General features: G+C 34.9%; 1 protein-coding gene across 1 annotated transcript in view; it reads right to left on the reverse strand.

Moving 5' to 3' along the window:
• LOC136974163 (probable ATP-dependent DNA helicase HFM1) overlaps positions 1 to 16,164 on the reverse strand; it is a 257,012-nt gene that overhangs the window by 206,133 nt on the left and 34,715 nt on the right. The window contains 1 exon segment of the mRNA XM_067268965.1: positions 15,620 to 15,771. Within this exon segment, the coding sequence (XP_067125066.1) occupies positions 15,620 to 15,771 (152 nt within the window).

Consider the following 16,164-nt stretch of genomic DNA (forward strand, 5'->3'; position numbering starts at 1 on the left):
TCTAACCAATAGTTATAGCGGTTTTATTGAATGTCTTAGTTTTGCATTTATTAATACTTATATATTCGTTTCTTGCATGTTTATATATTTTTATGTTTTAGTTTTATTGGTATTTATGTTGTCTATTTAATTTTTTGTTTAAATGTTTCTTATTAATTTTGAATTTGAATTTTGTGTTCCAATGATAGAATTTTTAATTCAAATGTATTCTAAACCTGAAGATGGCCTGTGAATCAGGCTGAAAACGTTTGTTTGTTTTAAATAAATTTATATTTCTCGGCAAGAATAAGGTGTTAAGTGTATGCATATGTAATACATTTATTTATTTTTGGTCATTAATAAGTTTAACTTAACTAAAAATAGTTAAAACTTCATTTTGGTTTCTGATTCCACTGCAAAATCTGGTTTCATCAGACTTACCTGTCCATGAAAAATGTAATGATAGCAAATCATTACATTTCTCACAGACAGGAAAAGTATCGTACTGGTATCAGTATTGGACCAAAAGTATCAAGTACAAAAAGTACTCAGTATTGTAGGAAAGTATCGATATCATATTGGTATCAGCAGTATTGGGATGTCCCTATATGTAGGAAATAACCTGCTTGACCTTTTTTGTCACTGGAGATTCACTGTACTGCCCTGTATCAACTGTTACTATTATCAGGTGCATGTATAAATCTAGGTTTCATCTTCTGTCAAAATGAAGCCCAGAAAGTCATTTCCTACACTGACAAATCATTCAAACTGTTCCAAGAATTTCCATGCTGCCGTCATGTGGTTTGTTTTGTGCTCATTTGTAAGCAATTTCAAAACCTATCTTGGATATAATTTGTAAAGATGTTCTGTGATAATTTTGAACAATACAATTCAAGAAATTTTTGAAAATGAGAGATATTCAATTGAGATATGGAAATTTTTCGGTTTACTCATATCATTTCATTCACTTGTTCATTGTTACAACTGCTGAATGCCACTTCAATCTTCTTCCAAGCTGAAATATTCACAAAAACATTTCACTATTCCTTCATGTGTCACACAGTCACAATACACCTCAGAAATTTGCTAATAAATTTCAACCAGGCAACATTTCAAACATTCAAAAATCGGATGACTAATCTTATCTTACAATTGGTGATATTTTTAACCTTCCTGTTCATTTTCTGACATGATTATGAATGTATAATAAATATAGGAAAACTGTAAATATCTCCAACATTTTTTACTTGTCTTCAAAGAAAGGCTATGCACATACGAGTTTTAAAGATCTAATATTTCCCACTTGAAAAAAATAAAAAATTAAATTAAATTAAACAGTATATTGTACATAACTTATATTTATTTTGTACCCATCTAATTCCTCCTTATTCTAAGTACCATGTGTAATGTTTGGTTATGCTGACACAATTAATAATAAGTCAATAGGATGTTTCCCACACCAAATATTGTATTCTAAATTGAAGAAAAACACTGAGATTGACGTTATACTTAGTATGTCCTTTTTCCGCAAACACTTTCGACACACTTATGGACGTTGTCATCAGGCGAAAATGAAACTTAGTGAAAAAATTGAACGGAAAATAATCCGACAAAGAACAGAATGCTTAATAATTTGAATTAAAACTTCTTTCCAAACCGTTAGGAACACGCATCAAACCTTCAAAAATGTTCGAACTTGAACGAACTGCAAGCTCCATAATGGGCGAAGCGGCACATGCATGGATCCAAGCTCACACTACACATGTGCTGTGGGATGTTTATCGCTGTTTAACCGCTTGTACAGTGTGACCCATACACTGGGTAGGTCAAGTGAGGGAGAGTTGCATGCCTCCAAGGTGGTAGTTAGCAGAGACTCCCATATAAAAACAATTTTCCGATTATTACATTTCTTTAGCATAATTGACTGGGACCATAGTGGGTTATAACTCTGCTCTAGCACCTTTCTTGATAGCTCTGTAGTGTGTCTTCCCCTCATAACATCTTCTTGGTGCTCCGTAAGCCGGCTGGCAAGCATTCTAGTAGTGGCTCTGATATATTGTGTGTTTTCTCCCGTGGTAAGATTCTCCATTGGAATGGCATATACGCCCGACTTTTCGAGAATGGAAAACTTGTCCCGTCATTGCAAATGAGTTTGCGTAGATTTAATGGTGAGGATAATGGTAGGACAAGGTTGTTCTGCTTGAAAATGCAGCAAATTCGAATGGAAATGGGTCCAAGGTATGACAATGATGTTTGGACCACAAAAGAATCCCTCTTGTTGCATAGTGTAGTACTTGGGAACAAAGATTTTTTTACCATGTTAAGCACATACGTAAACTCGACCTACCCAGTGTATGGGTCACGCCATACAAGTGGTTTAACAGCAATAAACATCCCACAGCACACGTGTAGCATGAGCTTGGATCCACGCATGCGCCACTTTGCCCATTACAGAGCTTGCAGTTCGTTCAAGTTCAAACATTTTGAAGGTTTGATGCGTGTTCCTAACAGTTTGGAAAGAAATTTTAATTCAAATTATTAAGTGTTCTGTTCTTTGTCGGATTATTTTCCGTTCAATTTTTTCACTAAGTTTCGTTTTTGCCTGATGACAATGTCCATAAGTGCACCAAAAGTGCTTGCGGAATAAGGACATACTAAGTATAATGCCGATCTCAGTGTTTTTCTTCAATTTAGAATAATAATAAGTCGAGTATTATTACAGTGACTGAATATACTTTATTACATGTAACAAAGAATGACGTACAGACACAAGTTACTAGCATGAAGTCTCGTACAAAAGTGGTTCTGGCGAGAAGATAGACAAATGATATATTCCACAAGCAATAAACCAGACTAAATGCCATCTATCGGCAGTCAGGCAACCTGTCTAACCGACACACGTGACATCTCCCCCTCTTTTTACAGACCTTGTTTCATCATGAACACATTGAAATAGTTTACAAGTTTAGTCTATTTGGACGACATACAATTCTGCCAGAGCGAGTAGTTGTAGCCATGTCTTGACTGTTCTTGGATTCACGGTTGGCCAGCTGAGTATTACTTTCCTGTAGTTGCGCAGTAAGGTCTTGTGCAGGAAGTGCTGGGGTAACAGTAGGTGGGAACTGGGCTTTGGTTGGCATTACTATCGAAGAATTACAACGTAGCAACGAACCATCTGTAGTACACAATAAGTAGGAACAAGGTTGTGGAAGTCACTTTTCCACTATTGCTGGTGACCATTGCCTATGATCAGTTTGAAATCTCACTAATGAGAGCTCAGGCATTGAGGACATTTAACAGACCGACAACATTGTGCTTGCGATGTGCGATTGGTTTATAGTGTAGTGCTTAATCACTAAATGTATTGTTTTTTTTTGTATTAGTGTCAATTATTTGATTGATTGTGTATTGTAGTTGGTGAAACAGAAATAAATTCTGTTCCGTTTATATTGTCGCGTACCAACTCTTAACGAGTGAAGCTTGTAAGCGGTCATTGGTGAATTGACGAGTCACGTGGTACAGAAGTCCCCAGATGGCGGGAGCTTATAAAAAGTGCTTGTGGAGACATTTGTTTTTACATTTTTCTTAGACATTGGCCTGGAGGAACCTTATCAGGAGGATCGAGAGCAAAGGTTGTTTGCTAACAGATTGGAAGGCAAGAATCGGAGCGGTGAGACCGAGAAAAATAATCCAGATCCATCGGCGTGAGGAACCAGCATGTGCCTTTCGTAACAAGAGTATTACGTAGCGGAGGAAGCGTCTATTCAATCACCATATTTATTTTGTTGGTAAGAACTTTTTCCCAACATGTGTAGACGCCCCATTCTTAATCAACTGAAGTCATCGTGTGACTCGAACGTGTGTAATTATCGTCTGTAAAATTTTTCTTTTGTATCTTACTAGGTTAAGTCCGCATTTTTCCCACTCTTATTTTATAAAATTAAAAGATTTTGTTATTGTGTAAAGTTATATTGTTAAGTCCTCGTCATTCTTACCGATCTTTATGTCTAGATCGTTTCGTCTATCTCAGACACTACAATAGTTTAGTGGAAAACATCTTAAAAAACCTATGGATGTTGCAAACAGGTGAATTGGGAATAATGTTGCAGTCTGCCTCCCAAACAAGCACTGTGCAGAGGAACCAAGACAAGTGCATGGTAAATTCCGCCAAGAGAAAAATTCACATAAAAAGACATTACATAAAATAAAATAAACAAACCATTCAAACTTCAGCAAAAATTCTTTAATCTTAAGAACGTTTTCAAACACATTAAGCGTCCATCTTCAGTTACTTCTTTAAATCAAATATGAAATTCGAACAAATATTACGTAAATTAACGGTACGATTACAATAAATAAATAAAAATAAAATAAAATAAACAAAATTATCGTAATTTACAAAATTATGCCAATATTTCATAAACAAATAAAAATAAAATAAAAATAAAACAAAAAAACAAAATATAAAAACGAAACAAAAAAATCAACATGAGGTTTAAATCAATCACGGATTATCGCAGTATTTTTTTTTACAATTACTCTCATCTGTCAATTAATAACCTGTAAGGGCTAGAAAGCCCAACAACATAAAACAAGACCAACATCAGCTCTATGATTATCGTACTTCTATGATTAGTCCAAATCATCGCACAAAGATTTCCAAGCCGTGGAGAGCCCATCAGCGTCCCTATAATTAATGCATTGCGTACTTCTCTGCACTCTGTGGATTTCCAATTTTTCAAAAAACTTTATTGCGTGTTTTCGATTTAGTAGACCTGATGATAGAGGCTTGGTCCCAACAGACTGTGATGCCCTGCTGCTTAGCATAATTGGCCAGGACCGTACTATCAACCGATTTTCCACCAACCGTACAATCAACCGATTTTTCCACCGACACATTGAGAAATTTAAAAAAGAGGATTAATGAACACAAGCACTCGGTGGAAAAATTGGTTGATAGTACGGTCCTGGCCAATTATGCTAAGCAGCAGAGCATCACGGTCTTTTGGGACCAAGCCTCTATCATCAGGTCTACTAAATCGAAACACGCAATAAAGTTTTTTGAAAAATTGGAAATCCACAGAGTGCAGAAAAGTACGCAATGCATTAATTATAGGGACGCTGATGGGCTCTCCACGGCTTGGAAATCTTTGTGCGATGATTTGGACTAATCATAGAAGTACGATAATCCTAGAGCTGATGTTGGTCTTGTTTTATGTTGTTGGGCTTTCTAGCCCTTACAGGTCTTTAATTGACAGATGACAGTAATTGTAAAAAAAAATACTGCGATAATCCGTGATTGATTTAAACCTCATGTTGATTTTTTTGTTTCGTTTTTATTTTTTGTTTTTTTGTTTTATTTTTATTTTATTTTTATTTGTTTATGAAATATTGGCATAATTTTGTAAATTACGATAATCCTGTTTATTTTATTTTATTTTTATTTATTTATTGTAATCGTACCGTTAATTTACGTAATATTTGTTCAAATTTCATATTTGATTTAAAGAAGTAACTGAAGATGGACGCTTAATGTGTTTGAAAACGTTCTTAAGATTAAAGAATTTTTGCTGAAGTTTGAATGGTTGTTTATTTTATTTTATAAAAAGCATTACAAAACATTTAAAAAAAAAACGTTTTAATAACATTTTAATTTTTCAAAAGATGTTAGAATATCTACACTGGAGAACAGTACAGTTTCATGTATCTAGAAGCCTTTTATCAGTGCGTGTATCATCACTCTAAACGAATTAGTTACAAACGTTTTTGAAGCTTAACGGTTCTTCTTCAGGTAATGATCCCCTAACGGAATGCGCCTCGATTCTAAGTTGTGAAGACCTAGTAGAAGATATCAATAACAACTCGTATGGCTTAATGATAGAAATAGACCAGGCACACCCTACAAAGGCTCACTTCCTAGACATCAGCATCAAGATTGATTGACAGCAGTTTACTGCAACCAAGTGATGATTGTTTATACATACCAGCAGGATCATGTGACCCTCCACAATACAAAGTGGCCGTATTCAAAGCCTTGATTAGGAGAGCGCATATGCACTCCTCTTTCCAAAGTGAACTCCGGTCCAAAATGAAACGCATAGAAGCCATAGCCGAACAACACAGTTACCACAGGCTTATTAAGAAGCTGCGCAACAATATGCAACATCAGGAAGCAGAGCATGACATACTCCCCTACGTTACTCCAAGTAACAACATCCCTATCATGTATAACCCAGTTCTCAAATCCTTGTACAAGGAGATCGCCAGGAAGAAGAATATCTTTATTATTTTTAGAAGACGTGCTACAATTTTTGAATTATTAAGGAATGGAAAAGATACAACAGATTGAAATAAACTTCCCGGCATCTACACCATCCCCGTTATGGATCACAGGTGTAACAGAAGCATGATATACATAGTATCTACCAAACACCACCGCAAAACATGGATCAACGAGCACGTAGTTGATATTAACCATGAAAGAAACAACACTGCTCTAGCCGTTTACTCGTCAGACCCTGACATTCACCCAGGCAAAGGTCATTCACACCACCCACACCACTGACCACCTCAGATGGCTGGAGGTGATCTAGATATGTCTTAATGCTATTAATGAAGGTAATTGCATTAACTACAAGGATGAGATAACTCTATCGACGGCATGGGCAGCCCTACTAGATAAAATGGTAAATAAGAGCATGACAAGCATAGCACGCAAGTCCGTATTGACGTCATCAGGACAGGACAACATTCCGGATCGAATTTCTTCACAACTTAGAATCAAGGCGCATTCCATTAGGGGATCATTACCCGAAGAAGAACCGTTAAGATTCGAAAACGTTTGTAACTAATTAATTTAGAGTGATGATATGCGCACTGGTAAAAGGCTTTTAGATACATGAAACTGTTTTAATTTTTATGTGAAAAAATGTCATTAAAACGTTTTTTCACATAAAAATTAAAACATTTTAAAAAACGTTATTAAAACGTTTCTTTTTTTAAAAAATGTTCTGTAATGCCTTTTTATGTAAATTTTTCTCTTGAATCAGTAAAATTGTTGGCATGACGTCCACTCTATGTTTTTAAGTTACTTAACAAAATTCCACCAATTAAGAAGCACTAAACATTCATCTCTTCCATCTGCACAACATCATTTCATGATGGATTTGGCTGTTTGTACATACCTCTCAGCCAGCCCATTGGACTGAAGATATTTGGAAGAGGCAGTCACGTAATATATTTTCACTGTAAACAAAATTGACAGAACTGATGTGAAAAGTATTGAGGCTCATTGTCAGATTCAAAGATGTCCGGAATGGCATGCACTGAAAAAACATGCTTTAAAAAGTTAATGACTGCTAATGTAGTGGGATTGTTTAAATTTTTGTATTCAAAGAAACCCAAGTAACTGTCGGCCACTAGAATATAGGTGTCACCTGCCACCTCAAACAAATCACTGGTGAAATGCTGCCAAGGATAGCATGGTACTGGCTTCATAAGAAGAGACTCCTCATCAGGAGCATGAGCCGTGGCCTAGCAAATGTGACAAACTGCCATAATGTTCTCTATCTTGTGTGTCATACTCAGCCAAAAAATTATTTGTCTAGCCCAGTTGAGCATTAGTTCAATCCCAGGGTGGCCAGGTGCAATTTCCGGAGATAAGCGGGATGGAGTTTTAAAGGCACAAGTTTCTTTTCCCTTTAATAGACAAGTCCTTCGTACGCTGATAGTTCATCTCTGTATGTCCAAAATTCATGAATGACAACTGGAATTTGATCAAGTCTGGCCAGCCCGCTTGTATGATTGTAATAAGTTGCTGTAGTTTAGTAACCTCCTCCATATCTTGACATAGGTCAGCTAATTCTACCAGTGGAACATCCACAGCAACAATAAAATCATCTAGCGGGTCACAGAAAATTACTTTTGCACAGTTTCAACTCAGAGTATCAGAAACGGGGATGTCCCTGCAACAGTTGTATGCTACTGTAGGTGCATATTGGAGAACATCGAATAACAGACGTTGTAATCGAGATAGTGCTGTGTTCAGGGATTTTTTGCAATGCTTTCTAACAGCTTATGATTGGTTTCAATTGTTAACTGATTCTCATAAATATAGTCATGGAACTTTATACACCTATGCTGCATTGAAAATGCTTCTTTCTCAATCTGTGGATATCTCTGTTGAGATTCTGTTAGTGCCTTTCTGGAATATGCTGTAGGGCATCCCTCCTGCAACAGCACTGCTTCCATAGTATATGAACTAGAATCTACTGATAGCATTATCGCTTTATTGACACTGTAGAAGCCAGTAGCAGAGCTTTTTTCAATGCAGTTTTCAGACTTCAGTTTTCAGTTTTAAAAGCATTCTGTTGCAGCTGGTCCCAGCTCCAGGTCATGCCTTTTTGAAGTAGTGAACGAAGACGTTCAATCATGTCATAGAGAAATAGTTTGGAATGAATTTGGAAACATAATTGGTCATACCTAAAAAATGTTATAACTCCGTGATACTAGTAGGGACTTTCAAACTGTCAACAGCTTTGACCTTTTCGGGGTCAATCTGGACCCCTTGAGCACTGAAGACAAGACCCATAAAGATTACCAACATTTGCTCAAATGCACACTTTTCTTTGTTTAACCTAACACCCTGCTTGTACAGATGGGATAATACTTTGTTGGTGAATTCATATATGTCTGGTATATTGTCTGCCCAGATCAAAATGTCGTCCATAGAACAGTCAGTGTTTTGGCAGCCCTTTAAGATATTGTGCATTACCTGCTGAAAAATATTGGGTGCCGATGCTAGGCCAAATGGCACGCATTGAAAAGAGTATCGACCCCATGCAGTATTCACTCTTAGCAAGTCAGCAGTATGTGGTGTCACGGGCAATTGTCAAAATCCCTTTCAGGCATCTAGCAGGGCAAAGTAGCATGCAGTAGTTATGCATACTGCTATGTCTTCCACGGTTTTGAGTGGAAAATGATGGCTTTATTAATGTCTGACAGATCCATGCACAAGCAGATCCTGCCCTCTTTGTGCACTATCACTAATGGTCTTGCTGCTGGTGTTGGGTGGGCGACTAGTTTGAGGACCTTTAGTTTGACCATATTGTCCAACTCCTTCTTGACTTCTGCACAAATTGCATAAAGAATATTGTGCAGTGGATGCACACAAAGAACTGCATTGTCTATTAATTCCACATTGTACATTAAATCTGTGATACAGCCAACCTCTAAAAATATTATCTGGTACTGCAATTTCATGTTCAACAATTTCTACTTGGCGTACGAGATTGAGCTTTTCTCAGGTATCTTTGCCTAGCAATGGAGAATATTCGCCTTCCACAACTACAAACTTTATTCTTGCACTACGACCTTCCACAACACAACTAGCAATACATTCACCTAGCACTGGTGTATAGGTATGGTTGAAGGAATGAATACAATGTATGACACTAGGGATTACATTTAGCTTAAAGCTTTGAACTAAAGAAAATGGCATGTTACCATTTGCTCTCATATCCAACTTGAACACTGCGAAGATGCCACCAGAGAATCTGACAGAAACACACTGTGATTGGGAAGCACTCTGACATATTAGTTGGGCCTGGAGCACTTCCAACATTAATAGACAATCACACTCACATTTTTTTCACCTCTTTTCTTCCTAGCGGGCTAAGTTTCCATAAGCAGGCTGCCCCCTATCTTTATTAGAGTACAGTAATACTCCGAACTTACACGATAGGTGGGACCGAGCGATAACCGCATAAGTCAAATTCGCGTAAGTCAGGGTATAATTTCACACATAAATACATAAATTATTTTTAATTGGGACCAGAAACTAAAGAAAACAATAATTTAAAAAAAAATGTTTAAGAAAATCTTAGATAATACATATGTATAACAAATTATATTATTAAAATCGTAAACTGAAGTTATTTTGATGTAGAAGGCTTCATAAAATCTAACAAATTTGTCTGATGGCTCAAAGATTTTTTTTTCCTCCCGCAAAATTTCCTCGTAGCATGCTAATAATTTTTTTATTTCTCATTTTGTAGAAGAAATGTGCTCTTCGTTGGAGTCTATATTTTCTAAAATTTATATCCGCTTTTCATTTTTTTGTATTGAAGTCTTTAATAATGTTAACTTTACATTCCAAAGATAAAGTTTTCCTTTTCTTGTTTGATGCAGAAGAATCAGGTCTACTTTGTTTGATGAAGTAGAGTCTCTCAAGTTTCTGTAGATATAATAAACACAAAAATAAATAACACAAAATAAATTGTAGCTATGCATTGATTCCTCGCAACACGTCCAAACATGTAAGCTGAACAATAGTGTGTTGGGAGTGAGTAATCAACAGTTGCGTGGTGCTGAAACAAAAGATGAATCAATGAAATTTAAAAATCGCGTAACTCCGGGTTTGCGTAAGTCGGGGTAGCGTCAGTCAAGGTATTACTGTATTAGAGTCACACTCACATTCTCTTTCTGACAGGAGCTGCAGTTCACAAGTCTGCTATGACCTTTGCCATCTAAAAGAACAATTTCCAGTGAAGTAACCCTTTTTTGAACACTGATGGCAGTATACTTTAAATGCTGGACACTTTTGATACTCATGCAACATACTGCGTTGCCAACACAAATGCTCTGCAACATTACTTGCCTGAGTTTGTTGACGAATCCTGAGTTGCTGGGATCACCTCATTGTTTGCAAATTTTAGTGAATTAACATCACTGTTCACCATTTCCATTGTAGACTGCATATCTCATAGCTGAATGGAAGCTGTTTCACTGGCTCTACAGATCCGAATAGCACAATCCAATGTAAGAATTGGTTCTCTGAGCAATTGTTCTCTAATTGTATCAGAGAGTATGCCCTGCACTATTTTATCTCTTAACAGACTGTTCCCTTGTACACCAAACTTACATTCCTGAATTTTGGTTCTAAGATCGGTCAAAAATTTATCAAACGACTCACCTTCAGACTGCCTATGTCTGTTGAACAACCAGTGGGTATATGTTTCGTTTGCTTGGGGAGCGAAATAGGCATCAAACTTTTGAAGAATGATCATTGGATCAGTTTTCTCATCCTCCATGAGCGAAAAAATATTGAAGATACTGTTGTGTCTTGTTCGATGACCGCCATGAGAACTGCTGCCTGAACATTAGGCAGTTTCAAAGATGCAGCTATGTAGCTATAGCAAACCATTCATAACGCTGTTTCCACAGCTTCCATGTGATAGACATGCTACTATCGGTCATGACTAGATCTGCTGGGCTTTTAGTGGTGCTGTATCCATGTTAGGCATAGCATACAATTTGATATCAGACAGTAAAAATTGCAAGCAGATCAACCAGCACAAAATGTTTTATTCTGACATCATGTAACATTTGGTTACACTAACACAAACATGTTAGCATAACCAAAATAATAATAAGTTGAGCATTATTACAGCGACTGAATATACTTTATTGCACATAACAAAGAACAATGTACAGACACAAGTCACTAGCACGAGGTCTTGTACAAAAGTGGTTCTGGCAGGAAGACAGACAAAAGATATATTCCACAAGCAGTAGACCAGACTAAACGCCATCTATCAGAAGTCAGGTAACTTGTCTAACCGACACACATGTAATACCGCATTACTCTGTATATACCTATATTAATAAACTAAATTATGAAAGTTAATGGTAAAACATCACTCTAAAAATACTACGCATAAACTTGCTTCAAAGACAACAATTTGCTGACAAAACTTGACTTATACCACCTGCACAGACTATATCATCAAAACTTACTTTCCAAAAGATGATTCCCCCTCATATTATGATTCATCTTTAATAACATGAAAATATTTCAGTATAATTTATTATTGGTTTGTGAGCTCTAAGGTCAGTTTTACCGCTAGACTTATCACACCACCACAGGACATCAAATTAGACTTAGAAAAACACTATTTTATTCTCAAGTATGCATTTCAAACGTGGAGTCCCTCATCAGCTTTTTTGCTACAAAATTAATTAAGATGTTAACAATTTTTTAAAAACCGGACCATAATTGACAGTGTGAGTTTAACGAGCAGTATAAAGACAAAGAAACGAAATTGAGAGAAACAAAACACAATGAGTTTTATTTCTACGCTCGTAAATAAACAGGATACAGGGGATACCAACAACACCTTCTCCCTCCGAGAGAAAGAAGAATACCGAATCTGGTACAGAAATTTTCCCGACAATATCTCTTAAAATATAAACCTTAATCCTAGTGTACAATAAAAATCCCCGACAATATTACTTAAATTATAAAATTAAAACTATTATACAAAATAAAGAAATAGAAGTGAGAGAATATTAAGAATGGACAGGAAAGAGGGTACCCACGACTAGACGATGATGACAAAGCTACCGGCCGAAATATAACGGTGAAAACGGGGATCGGCGAACGCTTTCACTTTCTCTTTCACTCTCTAGAAAAACTCAAATCGTCCTCGTCCCTATCTTTCTGGCACTTGGCGCACTCGGGAAACACCACTATCGCTCCTTCCAACTCGAGTTCTCGCTCCAGAATGACACACGTGTTCCTCTGTATTCCCTCAGGGCTACACTCCCTCTTTTGTTCTCAGGGGTGAGTCAGTCATCGAAATAACAAAGAAAGGGTAAGAACAATAGGTCCATTCCAGGAAGAATGGACAAATGGGTTGGGAAGAAAGGAATGAAGGAAATAAGAAAATATAAAATATAAAAACGATATAATTACACATAAAAAAATACATCTGAAATATGGCGTGTAGCCACAACAGGAATAAAAAAGATGTAGACTTACATTTAACATGACGATTGGATGTTTTGAATATTAAAATATTAAACAAAAATTTAAACACAAGATAAAACAAAAATTAAATTTTATTATTATTACACCACCACAAAAGTTGAAATTAATATTTTAATATTCAAAACATCCAATCGTCATGTTAAATGTAAGTCTGCACCTTTTTTATTCCTGTCAATTACGGTCCAGTTTTTAAAAAATTGTTAACATCCTATTAATTAATTTTGTAGCAAAAAAGCTAATGAGGGACTCCACGTCTGAAATGCATACTGAGAATAAAATAATGTTTTTCTAAGTCTAATTTGATGTCCTGTGGTGGTGTAATAAGTCTAGCGGTAAAGTAAAGCCAACCTTAGAGCTCACAAACCATTAAGAAGACTAGACAAGAAGCATATCATAGTATAATTTATTATTTTAGAGTATTTTGAAAAATTCCTTCACACTAGACTTATATTTAAATTTTAAAAATATTTTTGTATTATCTAAATGACAAATTATTAAATCAATATACAATTTTAATATTTTATTTCTTGATTTTATTTTAAAAACTATTAGCCTAACCAACAGATCAGAATATATTTTACCTCTAATTAACCAATTATAAATAATCAAATAATATGATATGTAAACAAACATCATGAAACTCAATAAATTTGTTAAGCCAAACAACCACTGGATTACATTGGGAGACTCTTCTGCGATTATATTTAATTAATTACTAAATTTGTCACTAGAGAGAGGCATTAAGTGCCATCTCTTATTAAATTTAATAGTTATAATTAAATTAATATTTATTAAATAATTTAGAATATTCTGGAAGAAAAATTCAAACCAGAATAAATATTGTACCTGCAACTCCCACTTACTGTGTGAATGCCGTGCCAGTTATATCATGTTTAAATATGTCTGAAAGAGGAGATCGGACTGGAGGCTCGGGTAGCATAATTGGCAATGCATCCACACAGTAAATTGGAGTTGCAGGTTTAAGTCTCGCTCCAGGCCGATTCTTTTCTTCCAGAATATTCTAAATTATTTAATAAATATTAATTTAATTGTAATTATTAAATTTAATAAGAGATGACACCTAATGCCTTTCTCTAGTGACAAATTATTTAGTAAACTAACGCTTCTCCCACACCGGGTTGTATAAACAAAAAATTTAAATACCTTCTAAAACCGATAACCAGCGTGAAATATTTTCAAAATGGCAAACGTTTTCACTGCCCCTCCTGGGCTCTTTCTCAGGCCAATTCTTTTTGCTGGAACTGGATTCAATAGTCGAACAGCACAAATAAATGGAACATGTTCCGTAATTTAAAAGATCGAGTACGTGCGGCAACCGCATGCCGTTCTAAACATTTAAATTTCTTTTACTCCGTTGGGAAAACGATGAACGCATCTTATGATAATTACATGTGACGTTTACCGATTTGCAACTTTTCTTCCAATAAAAATTGCCAAGCAGTGGAAAGTTTCATTTCTTCTTTGAAATTGATGCATGTTGTTGTGCGATCGCCTTGTAAATTTCTATCTCTTCCAAAGTTCTCAGGTGTTCATGATGTTGGGTGGTGCGGATCACTTTTGCCTCATTAACGTTTGCCATTTTGAAAATATTTCACACTGGTTATCGGTTTTAGAAGGTATTTAAATTTTTAATTATTTAGTAATTAATTAAAATATAATCGCAGAAAAGTAGCCCAATGTAATCCAGTGGTTGTTTGGCTTTAATATGATTTGACTTAAATATAGGCAATTAGGCTGCCATACCATTATTACTGAGCTACATAATTATATTTTTATAAAATACAATCAGATTTGGTATAAAATTATTAAACAACTACATAATTGTCTTTCTTCTAACTAAATTATGGAGATAAATTTCATCTGTGAAATGTAAATAAAAATATGAGTTATTTTATTTAATCATCATCTGTTGGAGGATCATAGCTAGCTGTTTCAAAACTATAACAGCAATGTTTCATTCCATTAAAAGGACTGTAAACAATATATTGAGTTTAGGAACATAAGATTTTTCTATTCTCTGTTTGCCACATAAATGGGAATAAACATCACTTCAGGACACTCTTATCATGGCCAGTTAAGTGAGGTAGTATGGAGTTTGTTTTATATTAAAACTTATTCAATTTTACAGGGGAATTTCAGAGATTACCACAGGCATGGCCAACATATGGCCCATGGCCAGATCCAGCCTGCTTAATGAGTTTATGCGGCCCGCGATTAATCTTTCAATATTAGTTACTTAACTTCCAATAATTGATCAAATAGATTCAAAATACTTTGTTTTTTTTTTTTAAATTCCATTGTAGAGATTTACAACTTTTGTACTTGTGTGTGTGATAGTGCCAGAATAAAAAAATGATAAATTTTAAAATATTAATATTTATCATAAAATAATGTATGTTAGACAGTAATTCAAGATATACAAGTGATATTCAATTTAACTTAGTAATTCGTGAGCTTTGCTAGAAATGTAATACTAATATATTTAAACATTTATTTACTCAAATGAATCATTTTTGTATTTAATGTTTTTTTTTAAATTTTAATATTTCGTTTAGCCCGTTAAAAAAATTTTCTTTCCAATTTGGCCCGGGGGCTAAAACTGTTGGCCACACCTGGGTTACCATATAAGTAAAGTGGCCACAAGATGCGGTTTCACTGTATGCATAAAATTCTCAAATATTTTATTTATTTCTTGAAATATTTTAAATCATAAATATTGATATGTATATTATTTAAATAAGGAAATTACTAAAATTTTTATTATTATAATCAAAATTCTGCAACACTCACTGGTGTAGTCAAAATGATAGAAAACTGTTGTAGTTCAAAATAATCATCGAGTTCACTATCTCCTGTTAATTCAGTACAATGCAATCCTAATGGTCCAAATTTAACTTTCCAATCATTATATCTTTCACTACATATAGCCTTGATTGGAGCCACTATACAATATAATAAAATAACTATATATGATAAAAATCAGGTAAAATATAAATTTATTAAAAAATTTATTTTTTGATGAATTTATATTTTACCTATGTTAGTTTATGTAACATATAGTAATTTATGCAAATTTTAATTTACAGATCTTCCAAAACAAATGCCCATTTTAAGCAACTGTAATTGTGTTAATTATTACCTGAGAAATATGCAACATATACCAATTGATAGAGTAACCATCTGAGTTTCATTTCCAATCTGCATTCAAGTATCATAAACATAAACAGTGACTCTGAAAGAGAGAAGATGTTTTGTGTTCTTTAGTTTGAAAACTCAAAATCCTTTTGTGCTCTCTTGAAACTGATAATATCTCCAAAGAAAGTTTGTATTGTATG

This window comes from Centruroides vittatus, unplaced genomic scaffold (assembly GCF_030686945.1).
Source record: "Centruroides vittatus isolate TY-2023 unplaced genomic scaffold, ASM3068694v2 contig_345, whole genome shotgun sequence".
Classification (NCBI taxonomy): domain Eukaryota; kingdom Metazoa; phylum Arthropoda; class Arachnida; order Scorpiones; family Buthidae; genus Centruroides; species Centruroides vittatus.